This window comes from Carassius auratus, chromosome 22 (assembly GCF_003368295.1).
Source record: "Carassius auratus strain Wakin chromosome 22, ASM336829v1, whole genome shotgun sequence".
Taxonomy (NCBI): Eukaryota; Metazoa; Chordata; class Actinopteri; order Cypriniformes; family Cyprinidae; genus Carassius; species Carassius auratus.
In genome coordinates, this window is record NC_039264.1 from 2,343,770 (window position 1) to 2,365,885 (window position 22,116).

A 22,116-nucleotide genomic window follows, 5' to 3' on the forward strand; every position below is an offset into this window, starting at 1 on the left:
AGACACACAGTCAGATCATCTACACACACACAGTCAAGATCATCTACAGACACACAGTCAGATCATCTACAGACACACACACACACACAGTCAGATCATATACAGACACACAGTCAGATCATCTACACACACACACACACACACACACAGTCAGATCATCTACAGACACACAGTCAGATCATCTACAGACACACACACACACACACAGATCATCTACAGACACACACACACACACAGTCAGATCATCTACAGACATAAACAAGATCATCTACAGACACACAGTCAGATAATCTACACACACACACACACACACACACACACACACACGTAGTAAGATCATCTACACACAGTCAGATCATCTACAAACACATAGTAAAGATCATCTATAGACACAGTCAGATCATCTACAGAAACACAGTCAGATCATCTACAGACACACAGACAGATCATATATAGACACAGTCAGATCATCTACAGACATAGTCAAGATCATCTACAGACACACAGTCAGATCATCTACAGACATAGTCATGGTCATCTACAGACACACAGTCAGATAATCTACAGACACACACACACACACAGTCAGATGATCTACAGACACACAGTCAGATCATCTACACACACACACACAGTCAGATCATCTACACACACACACACACACACACACACACAGTCAGATCATCTACAGACACACAGTCAGATCATCTACAGACATAGTCAAGGTCATCTACAGACACACAGTCAGATAATCTACAGACACACACACACACACACAGTCAGATCATCTACAGACACACAGTCAGATCATCTACAGACACACACACACACACACACAGTCAGATCATCTACAGACACACAGTCAGATCATCTACAGACACACACACACACACACACACACACACACACACACAGTCAGATCATCTACAGACACACAGTCAGATCATCTACAGACACACACACACACACACACACACAGTCAGATCATCTACAGACATAGTCAAGATTATCTACAGACACACAGTCAGATCATCTACAGACACACACACAGTCAGATTATCTACAGACACACAGTCAGATCATCTACAGACATAGACAAGATCATCTACAGACAGACACACACACACACACACACACACACGTAGTAAGATCATCTACAGTCAGATCATCTACAGACACATAGTCAAGATCATCTATAGACACAGTCAGATCATCTACAGAAACACAGTCAGATCATCTACAGACACACAGACAGATCATCTACAGACACACAGACAGATAATCTACATACACACAGTCAGATCATCTACAGACAGACCGTCAGATCATCTACAGACAGACACACACACACACACACACAGTCAGATCATCTACACACAGTCAGATAATCTACATACACACAGTTAGATCATCTACAGACATATAGTCAAGATCATCTACAGACACACACGCACACACAGTCAGACCATCTACAGACACACAGTCAGATCATCTACACACACACACACACACACAGTCAGATCATCTACAGACATAGACAAGATCATCTACAGACACACACACACACACACACACACACACACCACACACACACACACACACACGTAGTAAGATCATCTACAGTCAGATCATCTACAGACACATAGTCAAGATCATCTATAGACACAGTCAGATCATCTACAGAAACACAGTCAGATCATCTACAGACACACAGACAGATCATCTACAGACACACAGACAGATAATCTACATACACACAGTCAGATCATCTACAGACAGACCGTCAGATCATCTACAGACAGACACACACACACACACACAGTCAGATCATCTACACACAGTCAGATAATCTACATACACACAGTTAGATCATCTACAGACATATAGTCAAGATCATCTACAGACACACACGCACACACAGTCAGACCATCTACAGACACACAGTCAGATCATCTACAGACACACAGTCAGATCATCTACAGACACACAGTCAGATCATCTACAGACACACACACACACACACACGAAGTCAGATCATCTACAGACATATAGTCAAGATCATCTACACACACACACAGTCAGATCATCTACACAGTCAGATCATCTACAGACACACACACACAGTCAGATCATCTACACAGTCAGACCATCTACAGACACACAGTGAAATCATCTACAGACACACAGTCAGATAATCTACAGACACACACACAGTCAGATCATCTACAGACATAGTCAGACCATCTACAGACACACAGTGAGACCATCTACAGACACACAGTGAGATCATCTACAGACACACGGTCAGATCATCTACACACAAACACACACACACACACAGTCAGATCTACATACAGTCAGATAATCTACATACACACAGTCAGATCATCTACAGACACACACACACACACACACACAGTCAGATCATCTACAGACACACACACACACACACAGTCAGATAATCTACATACACACAGTCAGATCATCTACAGACACAGTCAGATCATCTACAGACACACACACACAGTCAGATCATCTACAGACACAGTCAGATCATCTACAGACACACACACACACACACACACACACACACAGTCAGATCATCTACAGACACACACACACACACAGTCAGATCTACATACAGTCAGATAATCTACATACACACAGTCAGATCATCTACAGACACACACACACACACACACACACACACACACACAGTCAGATCATCTACACAGTCAGATCATCTACAGACACACACACACACACACACACACAGTCAGATCATCTACAGACACACACATACATACACAGTCAGATCTACATACAGTCAGATAATCTACATACACTTTCACTTTAAAAAAAAAAAAAAAAAGGGAAGTCGTGGCCTAATGGTTAGAGAGTCGGACTCCCAATCGAAGGGTTGTGAGTTCGAGTCTCGGTCCCGGCAGGAATTGTGGGTGGGGGGAGTGCATGTACAGTTCTCTCTCCACCTTCAATACCATGACTTAGGTGCCCTTGAGCAAGGCATCGAACCCCCAACTGCTCCCCGGGCGCCGCAGCATAAATGGCTGCCCACTGCTCCGGGTGTGTGTTCACAGTGTGTGTGTGTTTGTGTTCACTGCTCTGTGTGTGTGCACTTCGGATGGGTTAAATGCAGAGCACGAATTCTGAGTATGGGTCACCATACTTGGCTGAATGTCACGTCACTTTCACTTTCACACAGTCAGATCATCTACAGACACAGTCAGATCATCTACAGACACACACACACACAGTCAGATCATCTACAGACACAGAGCAGCTACACACACACACACACACACACAGACAGATCACCTACAGACACACACGTATCAACTACAGACACAGATCAGCTACACACACACACACACACACACACACAGTCAGATCATCTACAGACACACAACTACATTGTGACCAGTTGACTGTAAATGATCTCTTATATGTTCTTAATACCTCAGTATCTGCACACACACACACACACACACACACTGTGATCAGTTGACTGTAAATGATCTCTTCTATGTTCTTAATACCTCAGTATCTGCAGCTGACAGTTTGGACTCTTCAGTCCATCAGAAATAAACTTTACACCAGAGTCCTGCAGGTCATTGTTCCTCAGATCCAGCTCTCTCAGGACACAGTTTGAGGATTGTAGAGCTGAAGACAATCTCTCACAACACTGAGCAGCGAGATTACAGCCAGCAAGACTGAAAGAGACAAGAACACACACCAACAGTCAGATCATCTACAGACACCAACAGTCAAATCATCTACAGAGACACACACATACACATACACACACACACACACACACACACACACAAACAAACACCAACAGTCAGATCATCTACAGACACACATATCATCTAGATACACACACACACACACACACACACACACACACACACACACAAACACCAACAGTCAGATCATCTTCAGACACACATATCATCTAGATACACACACACACACACACACACACAAACACCAACAGTCAGATCATCTTCAGACACACACAGATCATCTACACACACACACACACACACACACACAGTCAGATCATCTACAGACACACACACACATATCATCTACACACACACACACACACATTGTGACCAGTTGACTGTAAATGATCTCTTCTATGTTCTTAATACCTCAGTATCTGCAGCTGACAGTTTGGACTCTTCAGTCCATCAGAAATAAACTTTACACCAGAGTCCTGCAGCTCATTGTTACTCAGATCCAGCTCTCTCAGGACACAGTTTGAGGATTGTAGAGCTGAAGACAATCTCTCACAACACTGAGCAGCGAGATTACAGCCAGCAAGACTGAAAGAGACAAGAACACACACCAACAGTCAGATCATCTTCAGAGACACACACACACACACACACACACACACGTTTGTTTTTGTGAAAAGTGTGTTCATCCCATAGGCGTAATGGTTTTTATAATGTACAAACTGTATATTCTATGGCCCTGCACCAACCCTACACCTAACCCTAACCCTCACAGGAAACTTTGTGCATTTTTACTTTCTCAAAAAAACTCATTCTGTATGATTTATAAGTGTTTTGAAAAATGGGGACATGGGTTATGTCCTCATAAGTCACCCTCTCCTTGTAATACCTGTGTCATACCCATGTCATTATACACAGTTGTGTCCTGATATGTCACAAAAACATGCCCACACACACACACACACACACACGATCTCTTCTATGTTCTTAATACCTCAGTATCTGCAGCTGACAGTTCTGACTCTTCAGTCCATCAGAAATAAACTTTACACCAGAGTCCTGCAGGTCATTGTTCCTCAGATCCAGCTCTCTCAGGACACAGTTTGAGGATTGTAGAGCTGAAGACAATCTCTCACAACACTGAGCAGTGAGATTACAGCCAGAAAATCTAGAAGAGATTAAATATAATTAAAGAAATAATAAAATAATAAAGACATTTACAGAGTGTTGCCAGTTTTCTGTCCTCAGGGAATGGAGGATGACATAATCTGAACACTGAATCACAATATGATGTTTTATAATCTTTCAGATTGATTCATATCTGAGATCAGAGGAGCTCCTGACTGTTTATTCAACTCATCAATATTTAACATTCCTGATAAATGTAGGAATGTTTTCTGGAGGTATAAAAATAAAAGTTTTGAGAGACTCTCCAGACAATTGAACAGTATATATATATTTTTCCTGTATTAAATCCTTCCTGCTGTATTGTTAATTTGATCAATATTTGTAGTTTCTCTTTATTTGCTGCTTCAGCTGCATTAGTTTGAGTCAGTGGTGTTCACAGGAACAGTAACTTGCTTTGCTTTATTAACTTTAATCAAGGTCACAGTCATTCAAGATCAAGCGAGACGTGTTGAATAAATGCTTGATATGTAGTTTAACTTCACAGTAAGAGACAGAGATGAATTCACTGAGTCACGTATGTGGAAATCAAATCCTTTAAAATTAGCTTAATGAAATAAAAGAGTCCTGAATGAGAGCATGATGGAATAAAACAGATGAATTTAATTCTCTGTCAGCTGCTGAAGATCTTTTAAATGATTGATTAAGAGTCTTCAAAATTATATTAACATTTAATATTTATTTGACTATTAATCATCATCTATGAACTTACAGCTCTGTGGAAATTAATTTATTATCTCTGTGAGTGACTGCATTCATGTTTTCTCATTATGTGTTTTTACAGGAAAGTCCTGCTTGAATCTTTCACTTTGATGAAACAGGTTACAGCAACACAGCTGTCAAAAAGATCAACCCACTTTCACAAGAAATCTCTCTCTCTTACTGTTTCAAGGAGAAGTCAGAAATATCCTCTAAACGTGTTTCCTGTCAGAAACTGTGATCATAATATATGTGCTGCAAGTCTGGAGTGTTTTATCATTCATACCACAATAGTGATTGTCAAACTGTATAATATATGTTATCTGTATGGAGATAGAAGTGTTGCATAATTCCAAATAAATAGATTATGATAAATACACTTCTGAAGCAGAACAGCAGCGGAGAGCAATGAGGAGACGAGGAGAGAGATCACATGACATCAGCCAATCAAAACAGAGCGCATTTATCAGAAACCCAGCGTTTCTGACACTAATATTCATCTTTTCAACATCAGTCACTGTTTGAGCAAAAACACCTCCACATTCTGAAATCAAGATACATTTACGTAACGAGATAGAAAGACTTGTTTTCTGAAGAAAAAGTAAACATTCTTCCAATGGCAAGAAAACTTTTAACATTTTTTATTTTATTTAAGCAAAATCTAAAAAACTTTTTCAGAAAACAATATTTCAAATGTAAAATAATTTTGCTTCTCAAGTAGATTGATCTTGATTCAGGAAAGTTTAGATATTTGTTCTAGAAAACAAGACACTAAGAAAATCATTTTTTGCAGTGAAGTAAACGGAGCACGTCTGAAGTTCTGTGTTTGTGATTCAGAACAAATTCAAGCAGCAGTAAATCTCCAGACTGTGTGCATGTGCTTCTGTTTTACTGTACACATCAGATTTAGACTGTATTTCACTGTATTCTTGCCATAAGATCGAATAAAGCTGGTTTACTTCACATCGAATCATTAAAAGTGTCACGTGTTCAGTGCATGGATTTCAAACATCAATCAATGTTTCAGAACTGCAGAATTCACACAAATCTAAAGGCATCAATAACTACTGCAGATTAAATGTTATTATAGTTAATCATGATATCAACTACTGCTAATATTAATGTGTCTTGATTGAGAGTGAAATGTGTGAATGTCAGCTTTACTGATCAATGTGTGGAGCGTCTCTTTGCTGCAGCTGCTGCTGATTTAATGAACCAGTTTCTCATGTGACGGGGTTGTTTTTACCTTTTACTCTAATATCAACTGGATTAAAAACACATGTTGGGACTCCTTTAAGATTCTGGCCTGTTATTCAGGAGAAAATCTCTCATTCAGGAACATTTCTTTTAAAGGAGTCAGATTCATTATTAAATATGATCCTTTAGTTGATGATGAAACACTCACAGAGCTTTTCTGCAGTTGATCACAGCTGGTAACAGTCTTCTTCTCCCCTCAGATGATGTGTTGTATTTCATGGTGTTCAGTTCATCCAGTGTCTCCTCTGACATCTGAAGCATGTAGGAGATTGTTGAGCACTGAGCAGCAGAGATATACTTCTCTGAGTGTTTGTCTGATTTCACAAACTCCTGAATCTCTCTGGACAGAGTCTGATCTTTCACTTCCAGCAGACAGAGGAACAGATTGATCGACTGATCAGCTGAGAGAGGATTAGGATCATCTGTGATCTTCTCTTTAATGTACCGTGTGGTTCTGCTGATGTTCTCTGAGCTGTTCTCTGTGTGTGTCAGTAGATCCTGTAAGAGTCTCTGATTGGACTCCAGTGAGACGCCCAGCAGGAACCGCAGGAACAGATCCAGACGTCCATTCTTACTCTTGAGAGCTTTATCTACTGCTGATGTTAGTAGAACATACAGATAGACTTTTTCATAGTATATCTCAGACAGAGATAATTCATTAAATCTGTAAGATCTGAATTCATGCAGTGTTTTCTCGTTCTTTGTTAAATAGCAGTAAAGCAGATAGAAAGCAGCGAGAAACTCCTGAACGCTCAGATGAATGAAGCTGTAGACTTTCCTCTGATGAATCACAGATTCCTGCTTAAAGATCTCAGTGCAAATCCCAGAATACACTGAGGCGTCAGTGACGTCTATGCTGCTCTCAATCAGGTCCTCCTCATAGAACATCACATTGCCCTTCATCAGCTGTTTGAAAGCCACTTCAGCAAGTTTCACAATCACTTCTCTGTTGGACGGCAGGAGTTTCTCTGGATCTCTCTCTTCATACTTCTGCTTCCTCATGTTGATCTGAATCAGCAGGAAGTGGATGTACATTTCAGTCAGAGTTTGAGGGATTTCTGCACTCAGATCTTCTTCCAGGAGCTTCTGAAGCACAGTGGATGAGATCCAGCAGAAGACGGGGATGTGGCACATGATGTGGAGGCTTCTTGCTCTTCTGATGTGTGAGATGATTCTGCTGGCTTGATGCTCATCACTGATTCTCTTCCTGAAATATTCCTCCTTCTGAGGCTCAGTGAATCCCTGAATCTCTGTCAGACGGTGGATGTATTCGGAGGGGATCTGATTGGCTGCTGCTGGTCTGGAGGTGATCCAGATGAGAGCAGAGGGAAGCAGCTCTCCTTTCATGAGCTTTGACATCAACACAGCCACTGATGAAGTCTCAGTCACATCACAAACTTTCTGAGCGTCTGAAAACATCAGTGTGATTCTGCTTTCATCCAGACCATCAAAGATGAACACAACTTTACACTCCTCATAAATCTGTGAGTCCAGATCTTGAAGTTCAGGATGAAAGTCCAGCAGAAGTCTGTGAAGACTGTACTGATGATCTCGGATCAAGTTCAGCTCTCGAAATGGAAGCACAAACATGAAATCTACATCCTGATTGGCTTTTCCCTCGGCCCAGTCCAGAATGAACTTCTGCACAGAGACGGTTTTTCCGATTCCAGCGATGCCTTCAGTAAGAACAGTCTTGATCTGCTCTTTCTCCTCAGATCCTGCTTCAGCGGAGGCTTTAAAGATGTCATTGCAGTAGATTGGAGTGTCTTGTGAGTGTTGTGTTCTGGCTGTTTTCTCCATCTGTAAAACCTCATGTTCTTCATTCACTCCTTCTCTCTCTCCCTCTATGATGTAGAGCTGTGTGTAGATGCTGTTCAGGAGGCTTTCATTCTCCTGGAGTTTCAGTCCCTCAAATAATCTCTCATACTTGTTCTTCATGCTGGTTTTGTGCTGCTCTTTGACTCTCTGTAGTTCATCATTCACTGCTTGAGGAGGATCCTGGGCTCGTATCTGATCGTCTCTGATTGGTAACAAACATAAAAACATCTTTGTGAATAAAACATGGAAGGAACAGCAACACATTTAAGAGACAAGTGTCAGTTTAATATACTCCTGTTATATACAGCATATTTACATTAAAGGGATAGTTCACCCAAAAATCTAAATTATGTCATAAATAACTCACCCTCATGTCGTTCCAACCCGTACGACCTCAGTTTATCTTCTGAACACAGTTTAAGATATTTTAGATTTAGTCCGAGAGCTCTCAGTCCCTCCACTGAAGCTGTGTGTACGGTATACTGTCCATGTCCAGAAAGGTAAGAAAAACATAATCAAAGTAGTCCATGTGACATCAGAGGGTCCGTTAGAATATATTGAAGCATCGAAAATACATTTTGGTCCAAAAATAGCAAAAACTATGACTTTATTCAGCATTGTCTTCTCTTCCGTGTCTAATTCATGTACTCAAACAGTACACAGAACTTCAGTCAGTACACACAGCTTCAATGGAGCTTCAATGTCAACGACATGAGGGTGAGTTATTAATGACATAATTTTGCAAATTGGGCGAACTAACCCTTTAAAGTACAACACATTTTCTAGAATATAGGTTACATTTCATGAACTTTATATTTGCTACGCTAGTAGTTTTTGCTGTGGTATCAAAATTGAAATTGAGTATCCTAAAATGTTATTGGTATCTAACATGTTGAGTGTGAAATAATCTTATTTATTAGTATAAAAGATAACCTAGATCAAAAACAACTGTTTTATGTTTGTGTGTCAGGGCCAGTAATAATCTGAACATGTGGCCCGACCGGGCGAGAAGAAAAGATCCTTAGCATTGATCTCTGACAAATAAAGTGATTCTAGTTTACTCTGAGTGCTCCACGCTCCTTATGTGTGACAATAATACAGAAAATAATGAGAACAGCAGACAGCAGAAGAGTAAGAGCTTTAAAGGTCATGTTTTTCGTGTTTTTTTGCAGCTTTGATTGTGTTTACAGTGCGCAATATAACATATGTTCATGTATCACGTGTAAAAACACAACGTGTATTTTTCACACAATTCACGTATCTGTATACCGCTGTTTTCACGGTCATAAAAACGGGCTGATGACTTCCTTGTTCTATGAAGTCCCTCCTTCAGAAATACCTAATGAGTTCTGATTGGGCCAGCGGTTCCTGTGTTGTGATTCGACAGGAGCTTACAGCACACGGCCCTCCTGGAAACGTGATTGGACTAGTTTTGAGAAGCAAGTGGGCAGGATTTGTTTTGAAAACCTGGCAATCCTGATCTGAACGCACGTGCTAAAGATGTACGTATAATCACAAAACGCTTTTACTAACGAGATGCATGTGAAAATTGCATTCGATTTTTTTTGCACAGCCCTAACATCTAGTTAACAAAGCTAAACAGCGTTGCCCTTTGTGTAATAAGTTACAGAAACTGTTAAACGCACCAACTTAAATAATAAAAACACTTACAGGCAGGGCTCTGAACCGGTTCAAGGAACGAAAACGACAATATTTGCAGGACAATATTTGCGGGACAATATTTGATTGGTGAATGCAGACGTGCGCCGCAAGATATTATTGTGTGCGGGTTGCGGGAAAATAAAGTTATTTGCGGGACGTGGAAGTATCTAGCAAAATAAAATTACTAAAAACAGATAAACCTTTATTTCTAATAGACTAAAATAAAATAAAATAGACTTTGCGGAATGGGAGGATGCTGATGAAACCATGGACAGCGACGTGTAATTCCATTCCGAGATAGCGAGAGATCCAGTGTTACTCTGCATTCCAGCTCCCAGCGAACCATTGGAGAGGGCTTTCAGTAATTGGGTCGCATAAGTGCGCAGAGACGGATTAATCTGAAGCCCTCATCAATGAAAGACATGCTATTCCTGCACGGACTACATTAGTAGCGTAGTCTACAATTATTTTTTAATTCCATTTATTTTTAATTATTTATTTATTTTGCTAAATATTTAAAATTGGTCTATTTTTTTATTGAGGAAAAATGATTTTTTTGTTTGTTTAATGTTTGAGGAAAAGAAGACATTCTTAAGCAGTATAGGCTAATTTTCCTTTGAACATGAAATAAATCCAGGTTTATTATTATTATTATTATTATTATATAATTCATTAGGCTATACTATAGCCTAATAGGTATATTTTTTTATTTACATTTCTTACTTTTTTACTGTATTTCTATGTTCTATGTTCTAAGTTCCATGTTCGTTCCTTTCATCCATTTAATTAAACGCAAATAAAACGAAACATTTGTTTCTTTTTTTAATTTATATTCAACAGGGGAGCAATTGAAAAAATAACAGAGTAGCAGGCAGAATATGCAATGCATTTAAAAAAAAAAACTTATACTTTACCCGCAGGATTTTGCAGGCGGTAGCGGGACGAAACTTGGATCGTTCGCGCGCGGATAAAATCTTGCAGGAACGGGACAGAAAAATCCATCCCGCGCAGGTCTCTACACTCAAGCGCATGCTTAACCTTTTCCTGCCCAACCGAGGACCGCAGCTCTCCTTTGATTATTCCCAACTTTGAGAAGCTCCGCTCGCCAGAGTCATTGGACATCATCATGCACAGATAGATGCGCTCAATTTCGACATATGGAAACGTCTGAGAAAGATTTAACGATGACAAAAGCTCGTACAAGCTCTGCTGAGTCACCGGTTTCTGAGTGCAGCAAACTCAGACCAGCTGATTTTGACCGATTAATAATCAGTTAAACGGTTTAAAAAGTCATTTATTTATTTTCAGTAAATTATCAAAATATTTAAAAAGGTTTTCCTGCTTGGTTAATATATATATATATATATATATATATATATATATATATATATATATATATATATATATATATATATATATATATATATATATATATATATAGCCTAGAGAGAGATATAGAGAGAGAGAGAGAGATAGAAACTAAGTTTTTTTTAGAGAAAAAACAATTATTTCATTCAGAAATAGACATAATGCGGACACAAAATGTTTACGAACATTAGGCTATTTTTTATAATAATTTGTTAGTCAAATACATGGCGAATACGGAAACTTTGATTTTGTGTCGAATGAAAAACCCAACCTTGGTTTCAGTTTCGTTTTAGTCTAAATTAATTAGTTTTGGTTTGTCGTTAATATTGCTATAGCTTCTTATATTTGTAATTCTTGTTCTTTTCTAAATACTGTTAATTGAAATTATTTTGTTGTGGAGTGAGGGGAACTAAAATAGCCTAGCGGAGCTTCACAAATTTCCCAGAAGCTGAAGTTTTCATTTGATATTAACCTCAAAATAATTATTGAATGAAATTTGGAGTCCGACTGTCGGGACGCATAGCGTTACTTATTATACATTTAGTATTATTCTATATCCTTTATATTAAATAACATTTTAGCATCCAGATACATCGGGAACATGGAAACATTTGGATTCGTGCCGAATGAGAGAGGTAGGCGTCAGCTTCAGCTTACATTCATTTGTTTTTGAATTGAGGTTTTTAATAGTATAAACTTTAGAGGATTTGATTTGAAGAGAAACTAATAACTGTTTTTATAATGGTTTTAAACATTTTGCTTTAGACTACAGGCATTTTAGCCTTCATTATTTCGGAAAGTAATAGGGCTAATAAAATGCAATGTGAGCCGTGACTTACGTTTTTTTTACTCTCAAAACTTAATCTTATACAAGTGTTTTTTTTAACAATGCAGCAAACATTTTTGAATATCTTACAAATACTTTTCAAATGTTGATAGTTTTTTTTTTTTTTTTTTTTTTTAAGTAGGCCTAGCTTACATTTGGACAAAATCTGGTGCAAGCTGTAAACTATCTGTATTTTTTCCTTTTTTTGAGTAAGGAAAGGCTATACTTTATAATTATTATTAAATTATTATTATTAGGGAAATTATAGGCAAATAATATCGTTTTAAAAAAAATAACGTTATAAACCGGTATTTTTTCCTCCCGAACCGGTTTCGTAACGGTAATGATATCAGAGGAACGCAGAACAGAACCGTTAAAATATCGATTCTGCTCGGAGTGAACCGACTGAATTTTTTTTTCGTTTTCAAGTCCTGCTTACAGGTTGTGGTCCATAAACAACACCTTCTCCAGACAAAGAGGGAACTGCTCCATCTTTCAGGAATAATCTTTGTGTGAATCCGGCATTAAACTGATTGAGATTGAGGAAGTTGTCCTCAGCAAAATGAGCTGCACATAGTTTTACATGTGGATTATAATTTTCGGGAACTGAGTTAAACATAAATTGTAACCATTAATCTCCAAGTACAGCGTCCCTGGGAAGCCCAAAAAAAGATGTTTGGACTCAGAGATGAAAATAACAGCGTTTCAACGACATGGCGACAAACACAAACGCAGCTCTTCCTCTTCTCTGTCGAAGCGCAACAAGACCACGCCACAACAACATTACACAATAACTAAAGTTTAAAACATGGGATCACGAAGAACGGGACTTTTAATAATGTCTCACAGTACGATACCAAGCTGGATGGAGTCTCACCTGGGGTCAGAGGTCACTGGTTCAGCACTGAGGTCAGGAGGATACTTCATGGATGCATCACTCTTCAGAGACACACAGCTGTGATCTGGAGATGAAGATCTCTCACTCTTCCTCCAGCTGACTCTAAAATATAATTATTCATATACATCTTCAAACAGTAATAAACACAACACAATTAGTTCAGATGATGTATGATGTTGTATGAGTCAGTCTATTGTCTCCAGTACGAGACAGTGTTTCACCTGGGGTCAGAGGTCACTGATTCAGCAGTGCATTGTTACTAAGGACATAGCACTATCTGATCACTTCTGTATTTTCTTTGATATATTGATCTCTGCTACCACTGAATCTAGATCTGTCTCTGTCAGAAGGAGATGCATTAACGAGAACACAAGTGTACTATTTATGGAGGCTATATCTTTAACACCAAGCATTTCTGCAGACTCTGTTGATATTCTCCTTGATTCCTTTAACTCAAAAGTTAAGAATGTTATTGATGATATTGCTCCAATAATAGTCAGTAAGAAAACAAACAGACAGAAATCAGTTTGGAGAAGATCAACAGCTGTTCAGACTATGAAAAGACAATTCAGAAAAGCTGAGCGGATGTGGAGGAAGACGAAACTTGAAATTCACGATAGCATCTATAAAGAGAGCCTTCATGCTTTTAACGTGAAACTAGCCACAGCTAGACAGAATTTCTTCTCAAACCTTATAAACAGAAACTTAAATAACAATCATACTCTTTTTGCCACTGTTGAGAGACTGACAAACCCCCCAAGTCAGATTCCCAGTGATATGTTCTCAGACAGCAAATGCAATGAGTTTGCTTCCTTCTTTTCTGAGAAGATCATAAATATCAGGAAGGCGATTAGCACATCCTCAAGTAATGCAGAGGTCAGACAGATTTGGACACAATATCAAAAATATACTATGTCTATTTTTAAAGCAATTGACAGCAAAATTCTAGAAGACATGGTTCAGCACCTAAAATCGTCAACCTGTTGTCTTGACACACTTCCCACATCTTTTTTCAAAAGTGTGCTTGACTGAATAGAAGCAGATCTCTTAGAAGTGGTGAATGCCTCACTTCTTTCTGGGACATTTCCAAACTCCTTAAAATCTGCAGTTGTAAAGCCCCTCCTGAAAAAGAGCAATCTTGATAACACAATTTTGAGCAATTTTAGACCAATATCTAATCTTCCTTTTATAGGCAAAATTATAGAAAAGGTAGTTTTTAATCAGCTGAACAAATACTTAAACTCAAATGGATACCTGGACAATTTTCAATCTGGTTTTCGACCACATCACAGCACAGAGACAGCACTCATTAAGATAATAAATGATATTCGCTTAAATTGTAACTCTGGCAAAATATCGGTGCTGGTATTGCTAGATCTCAGAGCTGCGTTTGACACTGTCGATCATAACATACTACTAGAGAGACTGGAAAACTGGGTCGGGCTTTCTGGGATGGTACTCAAATGGTTCAGGTCATACTTAGAAGGGAGAGGCTATTATGTGAGTCTAGGAGAGCATAAGTCTAAGTGGACGTCCATGACATGCGGAGTCCCACAAGGATCAATTCTTGCACCGCTCTTGTTTAGCCTATATATGCTTCCACTAAGTCTAATAATGAGAAAGAACCAAATTGCCTATCACAGCTATGCTGATGATACCCAGATTTACCTAGCCTTATCTCCAAATGACTACAGCCCCATTGACTCCCTCTGCCAATGCATTGATGAAATTAATAGTTGGATGTGCCAGAACTTTCTTCAGTTAAACAAGGAAAAAACTGGAGTCATTGCATTTGGAAACAAAGATGAAGTGTTCAAGGTGAATGCATACCTTGACTCTAGGGGTCAAACAACTAAAAATCAAGTCAGGAATCTTGGTGTGATTCTGGAGACAGACCTTAGTTTCAGTAGTCATGTCAAAGCAGTAACTAAATCATTTAAAAAACATTGCAAGAATTAGATGTTTTGTTTCCAGCCAAGACTTGGAGACACTTGTTCATGCCTTTATCACCAGCAGGGTGGACTATTGTAATGGGCTCCTCACCGGCCCTCCCAAAAAGACCATTAGACAGCTGCAGCTCATCCAGAACGCTGCTGCCAGGATTCTGACTAGAACCAGAAAATCTGAGCATATCACACCAGTCCTCAGGTCCTTACACTGGCTTCCAGTTACATTTAGGATTGATTTTAAAGTACTTTTACTCGTATATAAGTCACTAAATGTCCTAGGACCAAAATATATTGCAGATATGTTCACTGAATATAAACCTAACAGAGCACTCAGATCATTAGGATCGAGTCAATTAGAAATACCAAGGGTTCACACAAAACAAGGGGAGTCCTCCTTTAGTTACTATGCCACCCGCAGTTGGAATCAGCTTCCAGAAGAGATCAGATGTGCTAAAACACTAGTCACATTTAAATCTAGACTTAAAACTCATCTGTTTAGCTGTGCATTTATTGAATGAGCACTGTGCAATGTCCGAACTGATTGCACTATATTTTCACTGTTTATTTTATTTTATGTAAAATCATTTTCTAACTGTTTTAAATTCATTTTAAATAAGTAAAAAAAATTATAATTTTCAAAGTTTAAAAATTGCTTGATTTATTCTTGTTATTATTTTTCTTACTTTCTTTTATGTAAAGCACTTTGAATTACCATTGTGTACGAAATGTGCTTGCCTTGCCTTGCCTTACATCTTCACACAGTAATTAACACAACACAATCAGTTCAGATGATGTGTGATGTTGTATGAGTTGGTCTATTGTCTCCAGTACAGGACAGTGTCTCACCTGGGGTCAGAGGTCACTGGTCCAGCACTGGGGTCAGAGGTCACTGGTTCAGCACTGGGGTCAGAGGTCACTGGTTCAGCACTGGGGTCAGAGGTCACTGGTCCAGCACTGAGTTTAGGAGGAAGACCCTGCATGGATGCATCACTCTTCAGAGACACACAGCTGGGATCTGGAGATGAAGATCTCTGACTCCTCCTCCTGGAGACTCTAAAATATAATTATTCATATACATCTTCACACAGTAATTAACACAACACAATTAGTTCAGATGATGTATGATGTTGTGTGAGTCAGTCTCTTGTCTCCAGTACAGGACAGTGTCTCACCTGGGGTCAGAGGTCACTGGTCCAGCACTGGGGTCAGAGGTCACTGGTTCAGCACTGGGGTCAGAGGTCACTGGTCCAGCACTGAGTTTAGGAGGAAGACCCTGCATGGATGCATCACTCTTCAGAGACACACCGCTGGGATCTGGAGATGAAGATCTCTCACTGCTCTCCATGATGAAGAACTGATTTGAGGTCTGTCAATGAAAAAACAAACCAAATAACAGAAACACTTTGACCACATCAGGAGGAGGAACTCTGTGCTCATGTGCTTGTTGAAAATGAAGACGAAACAGAAAGCGAGAATCTCTGTTCAGAGATGACAAATCTTCACTGTTTAGAAAGATGTGTTTTTATAGTATCAGACCAGAGTTAAATACATCACCATCACTTACTCCTAGTTTCTCTTTAGAAGTAATATTTGTGCAGAGAACATTCTTAGTAATAATGGACTGAGAAATGGTGAGCTTTAGGGATCGACCGATATGGATATTTTAGTGTCGATGGCGATACCGATATTTCTCAATCAGTCTTAGCCAATGACCGATACGGGCTGCTGATTTTCTTGAGCCTATACTGCTTTTTTTCTACTCAATTTACATCATAAAAATGACACGATTTTACCAAATGTTATGAGTCTCAATTTAAAAAAGGAACATTTATTGAAATTAATATGGATGGGTGTACTGCATGTGGTTAACTGTGCATTGGTAATAGGCTTTCATCAACATCTACAACACAGCCTTGATGATGCATTGCTTGCTGACATATTATAAGACAGATATAATCAGGTCATCACAAAATGTCCTGACTGTCAACACATTTAAATAATTTAAGAAAACAATACACCTGAAAAAATAGCGATTGAAATAAAGTGCTTGATTTGTAACGTAAGACTACCATGGTTTACATTTTTATACATAAAATAAAATTCATTTATGAATGAGACTGAATTAATTATATAAATAAAGATACCAATTAAACCTTTGTAATTTATATAGTACTAGACACAATTTAGAAATACATAGGCCTACACTTTATTGGCTGATTAACGGGCGAAGATGACGCAGAGCTCAGTCTGCAGGTAGAGATGGAGGCGGCAAGAGAAAAGGTGAAGGCAATGCTATTTGGGGAGCAATGCTGTTTTTGGTCAAACCTGATTTTGACAACTTCATTAAGTTTTGTTTCATAGAAAAATCTTTTTAAAAGATTTTTGTTTTGTATAAATTATATCTTAATTTTGATCAATGTTTTATCAATCAATTGCCCGTATTTAATAAATAAGAAGCAAATATATAGCAGACAACATAATTAAGCGCCGGCACCATCACTTGCACTGCATGTGAACTGGAGGACGCCAAAACTCAGCTCTTGCCTCACAGATTTGAGAAATATATGCTATATATTAGAAAAAGCTTGAAATGACTTGAAATTTTACTTTTAAATGAAAATATTCAAACCAAAATAAATGTGCATTTCTCTCTGGCGTTCATGGCGAGACCGCATAGTCAACTTCATCTTTGCAGCGACACAGAAAACACCAGTTTATTACTAAACAATTAAAAGACTCCTTGCATATTTTGGAACCAGCAGGCCATTCTGGGTTGAGCGAGACCCCACGGAATGAGTGAATATTCAGAAATGTGCTCTCCGCTCACGAGCTCTGATCAGAACAAACCCGAACCTCACTGTCTGCTAAACATACAGAAACATAGCCACACTAGACTATTTTAGTACAAATTATGAGCTTATTGTTTTTTTTTGCCTAGTTCCTACATCTATGGCCCAATGACGCTACGATGATTATTTACTGCTTAAACCCTATTCCTGAGTTAAACCCATGGCGGGCCCCTGTTTCCCATGTTAGGCCCAAGAAGGATGCTCCAGGAAGGGCTCCTGATCTCCATAATAGGCCCAGGAAGGGCTCCAGTTCTGCTTGCTCTGCCCCGGTCCCTGGCCACTGCACTTCCACATGCACCTCCGTCCCTCCCCGTTCTGCCTCCGCTCCACCGCCCTCCTAGATTGTTTTGAGCGTCTGGAAGCCGCTCCTTTGGGGGGGGGGGGGGGGGGTTATGTCACGATCATTAGTTGGAGTGCCCATGATTAGGGCTGTGACGGTGGCTGATTTTTACCACCGTGGTAGTCATGGACCAGCAACCGCCGGTAGTGCAGTGTTTGAAAAAAGAAAAAAAATTATATATATATATATATATTAGTGTCAAAATTTGCTCGTTAACGAAGGCGATCATTTTTTTCCAGTTTAACGTATTCAAATTATTTTACGTAGGGGCGGGGATGGCCACCCACTCACAACTGCTGCTTCTGTCACTTTTTCTTAAGACAAGAAGTGAATTTATTCAGTCGCAGAATGACTGAACAGGAGACGTTTCAGACATGCGTTCCACTTCACTTTAGCATCAGATGCAAGTTAAGCGAGCGCGGACGGTCCTGTGCTCAAAGTCGCCGGTGCGCGCTTCCTTTGTGCGTATCCTTTCATATCAAACTGCGAAATAAACTATGTGCAAGCAGTGTCGTGGTAAGTTAATTCATGGAATTACCAAAAAAGGTGATTAAAGCGGACTTAAACTGTGCATGCATGTAATATATTTTATATATATTATATACAGGATATATTTATATGTATGCACGTCTAGAAATCAGCCCAGCACTGTCTCACTCATCTAACACATCCTATTTAACTCGTCAGTTAGTGTTTATTTGAGAACTTCTGTCAGTGAACGCCGCCTGCAAAACACTAAAATAAATATCAAAGAAATAATTCAGTTAAACAAGAAAGTAGCCTAAATAAGAAATTAAATACACCGTCTTAGGCTGGTGACACACTGGCTGCGTGGCGTCTCTGCTGCGTGTCAGGAGCGTGGCGGCTGCCTCGCGTTTTCTGTGTCTTTACACACCAGAATCGTGCCTGACGCGGTGCTGGCGCGCTGCTGCTGCTGTAGGTGACATAGAGGGAGACCGCCGACAGACCAGGATCTTGTCTTCATGACAACAATATCAACTTTTTTTTACACACCTACACCTACTGATAAAAGACACCGTCAACATTATTGATGGCAAAATAGACTATGTTTGACAGGTGCAATATTTGAAAATCGATAATTATTTATTTTTTAAATTACATTATATCTGAATTTATGTCAACCTATAGACTTTCAAATATTAAAAAGTCATGAATTAATATGTATTTGTGTACAAAAATGACATATAAACATATTTTCCTATTATATTTTGCCTGGAAACGATTCCAACACGCGCGCGTCGCGTGAAAAATAGGCGTCGGTTCTATTTCTAGCATGCACGCGTTTTGCGCTCACGCAGGCAGTCTGCAAGCTCTAACCTGTTAACATGGGAGCCGAATTAAAAACAGACACGCCACGCAGCTGAGACGCTTGCGCCACGCATCCAGTGTGTCGCCGGCCTTATGGACGCAAGCAACGCAGCGCGACAAAATACTCATTATAGTCAGAGATGCTACACTGGATGCAGCACAACACGACATGATACATCCCCGTCCGGTCTGTGATATAGGCTACTGACACAGAGTTCAAATGTCCTGTGTAGACACTAGACAGACTAAACCTGTTGCAACGCGGTTGTGTTGCATCCGGTTTACTTTTCCGCCACCAAGCAAGCTCAATAGCTAACTCCTCGTCTGCACGTGCTCTCTTTGAAATAGGAATCGTTGCCATATTTCTTGTTACCATCGTTTATTCATCGCTGTCTCGTTTGTATTTGGCCAGTTTGGAGAAAGCCTCACCAAACCTGACCAGCCAGCGTTTGCGATCACGAGAACTTGTGCAAACGCTGATGGGTGACATGAATGCAGATGACTCCAGATCGGTGATGAGGTATTTGCTTTCCCAACAAGATCCATCGCCCAACACTAAATTAATTTTCTGAATGCATAAACTGTATTTTCCTGCACTCAAATCTGCCAATCTAAAGGAAACGCGGTGTTTGAGGTAATTTGTTAATTACCATAGACTTAGAATTTGCAACTATTACAGTTATTACACTTATATACAAAACTTTGTATTATGCTTGCTATAGAGTTTGTGACGTCACGTGCACTACCGCCGATGGCAGTAGACAACCGCGGTAGCAACCAACCACCGCGGTGACATGGTTGTCACGACAACCGTCACAGCCCTACCCATGATCTTCAGTAGAGGGCAATCCACTCAGCACTCAGGACTCATTCAGAACTCCATTTCCCATCCTGCCTCATTCCTGGTACTGATTGCACACACACACCTGCACCTCATTTCAGCTAATACACACACACACACACACACACATATATAAGCAGCACACTCACTCCACCAGATTGCAAAGTCTTGTTTAGCCTGTCTAACATTTCAGAGCATTTTCTCCTGTGTTTTGTTCTTCCTGTGTCTGATCTTGGATTGTTTATTTTGACTCTGATGGCCCTAGAGCTTGTTTGGATGATTTGTCTGTGTCTTCGTTCTCTTTGACCTCCGCGTGAGCTGAACACACATGAATATTACGCTCACCCTTCTCTGCTGTAAAGTACATCATTCTTACAGAATCTGCACGACTAAACCCTGTCTAGTGTCTGACTGTTGTGCTTCAATAAGAGCAGAACAAGAGTCTGAACACACGATCATCTTAATGCCATCATTACTGCTATTAACTCCTCTGAAAATACTGAGAACTCATTTAAAATCATTACCTTTCTGGATATTAATTCAATTTTATCTAAATGAGTGTTCCATACCCATGCTTCTATAGTACATTATTGATCTGATTAATGTTATGTAAATGGTGTTCGATGCCAGTCTATCTGCCCCCAGCTTATCCCAGACACACATCTCATAATATTCAACATCTTCTCAATATGCTCTTTCCATGTGAGTCTGCTGTCGAACCAGATTACAAAAAAATCTCATTTTGCACCCCCGTTCTAAATTGTGATTATAAAATTTTAATCTGATTTCCTCGTCTATTCTTTTGTGAAAAAAAAAACTATTGAGAATTAATTACATTTAAAACCACTGAGAATTTAACCCCCACTTAAAGACCAGCTTCTTTTAATGTTTTTCTCTTCTGTACCACAGAGCTCCATCATCTGCAAACAAAGATCTTCAAATATTTTTATCCACCCTCGTAAACACATGATTTATCATCATAATCAAAAGCAATGGTCTTCTTAAATGCCCATGAGGAATGCCATTCTCTATCATACCTTTTGACGATATGCACTCTCCAACTCTCACCTTAACTGATCTTTCTTCCAGAAATCCTTTAATCAGTTATACATTCTCCCTCCTATCCGGAGCAACTCTTCTCTTCATGAAAGTGAAAGTGTCATACAGCCAAGTAATGTGATCCATAATCGGAATTCGTGCTCTGCTTTTAACCCATCCAAAGTGCACCCACAGACCGTGATCGCACACAGTGAACACTGTTGGACATAATCACGGCCACCCCACTGGCCACCCCGATCGTAATTGTAAACACGCTAACGTTAGATGGATGT

The 22,116-nt window shown here is 39.5% G+C and overlaps 1 protein-coding gene across 1 annotated transcript in view; it reads right to left on the reverse strand.

Annotated features, from left to right (window-relative positions):
* LOC113039325 (NLR family CARD domain-containing protein 3-like) overlaps positions 1-22,116 on the reverse strand; it is a 72,643-nt gene that overhangs the window by 36,823 nt on the left and 13,704 nt on the right. The window contains exons 2-6 of the mRNA XM_026197204.1: positions 16,654-16,792; positions 16,273-16,477; positions 13,457-13,579; positions 7,054-8,925; positions 4,179-4,352 (exon numbers count right to left, since the gene is read on the reverse strand). Of these exons, the coding sequence (XP_026052989.1) occupies positions 4,179-4,352; positions 7,054-8,925; positions 13,457-13,579; positions 16,273-16,477; positions 16,654-16,771 (2,492 nt within the window). The 5' untranslated portion in view covers positions 16,772-16,792. The remainder of the gene's footprint in view (positions 1-4,178; positions 4,353-7,053; positions 8,926-13,456; positions 13,580-16,272; positions 16,478-16,653; positions 16,793-22,116) is intronic.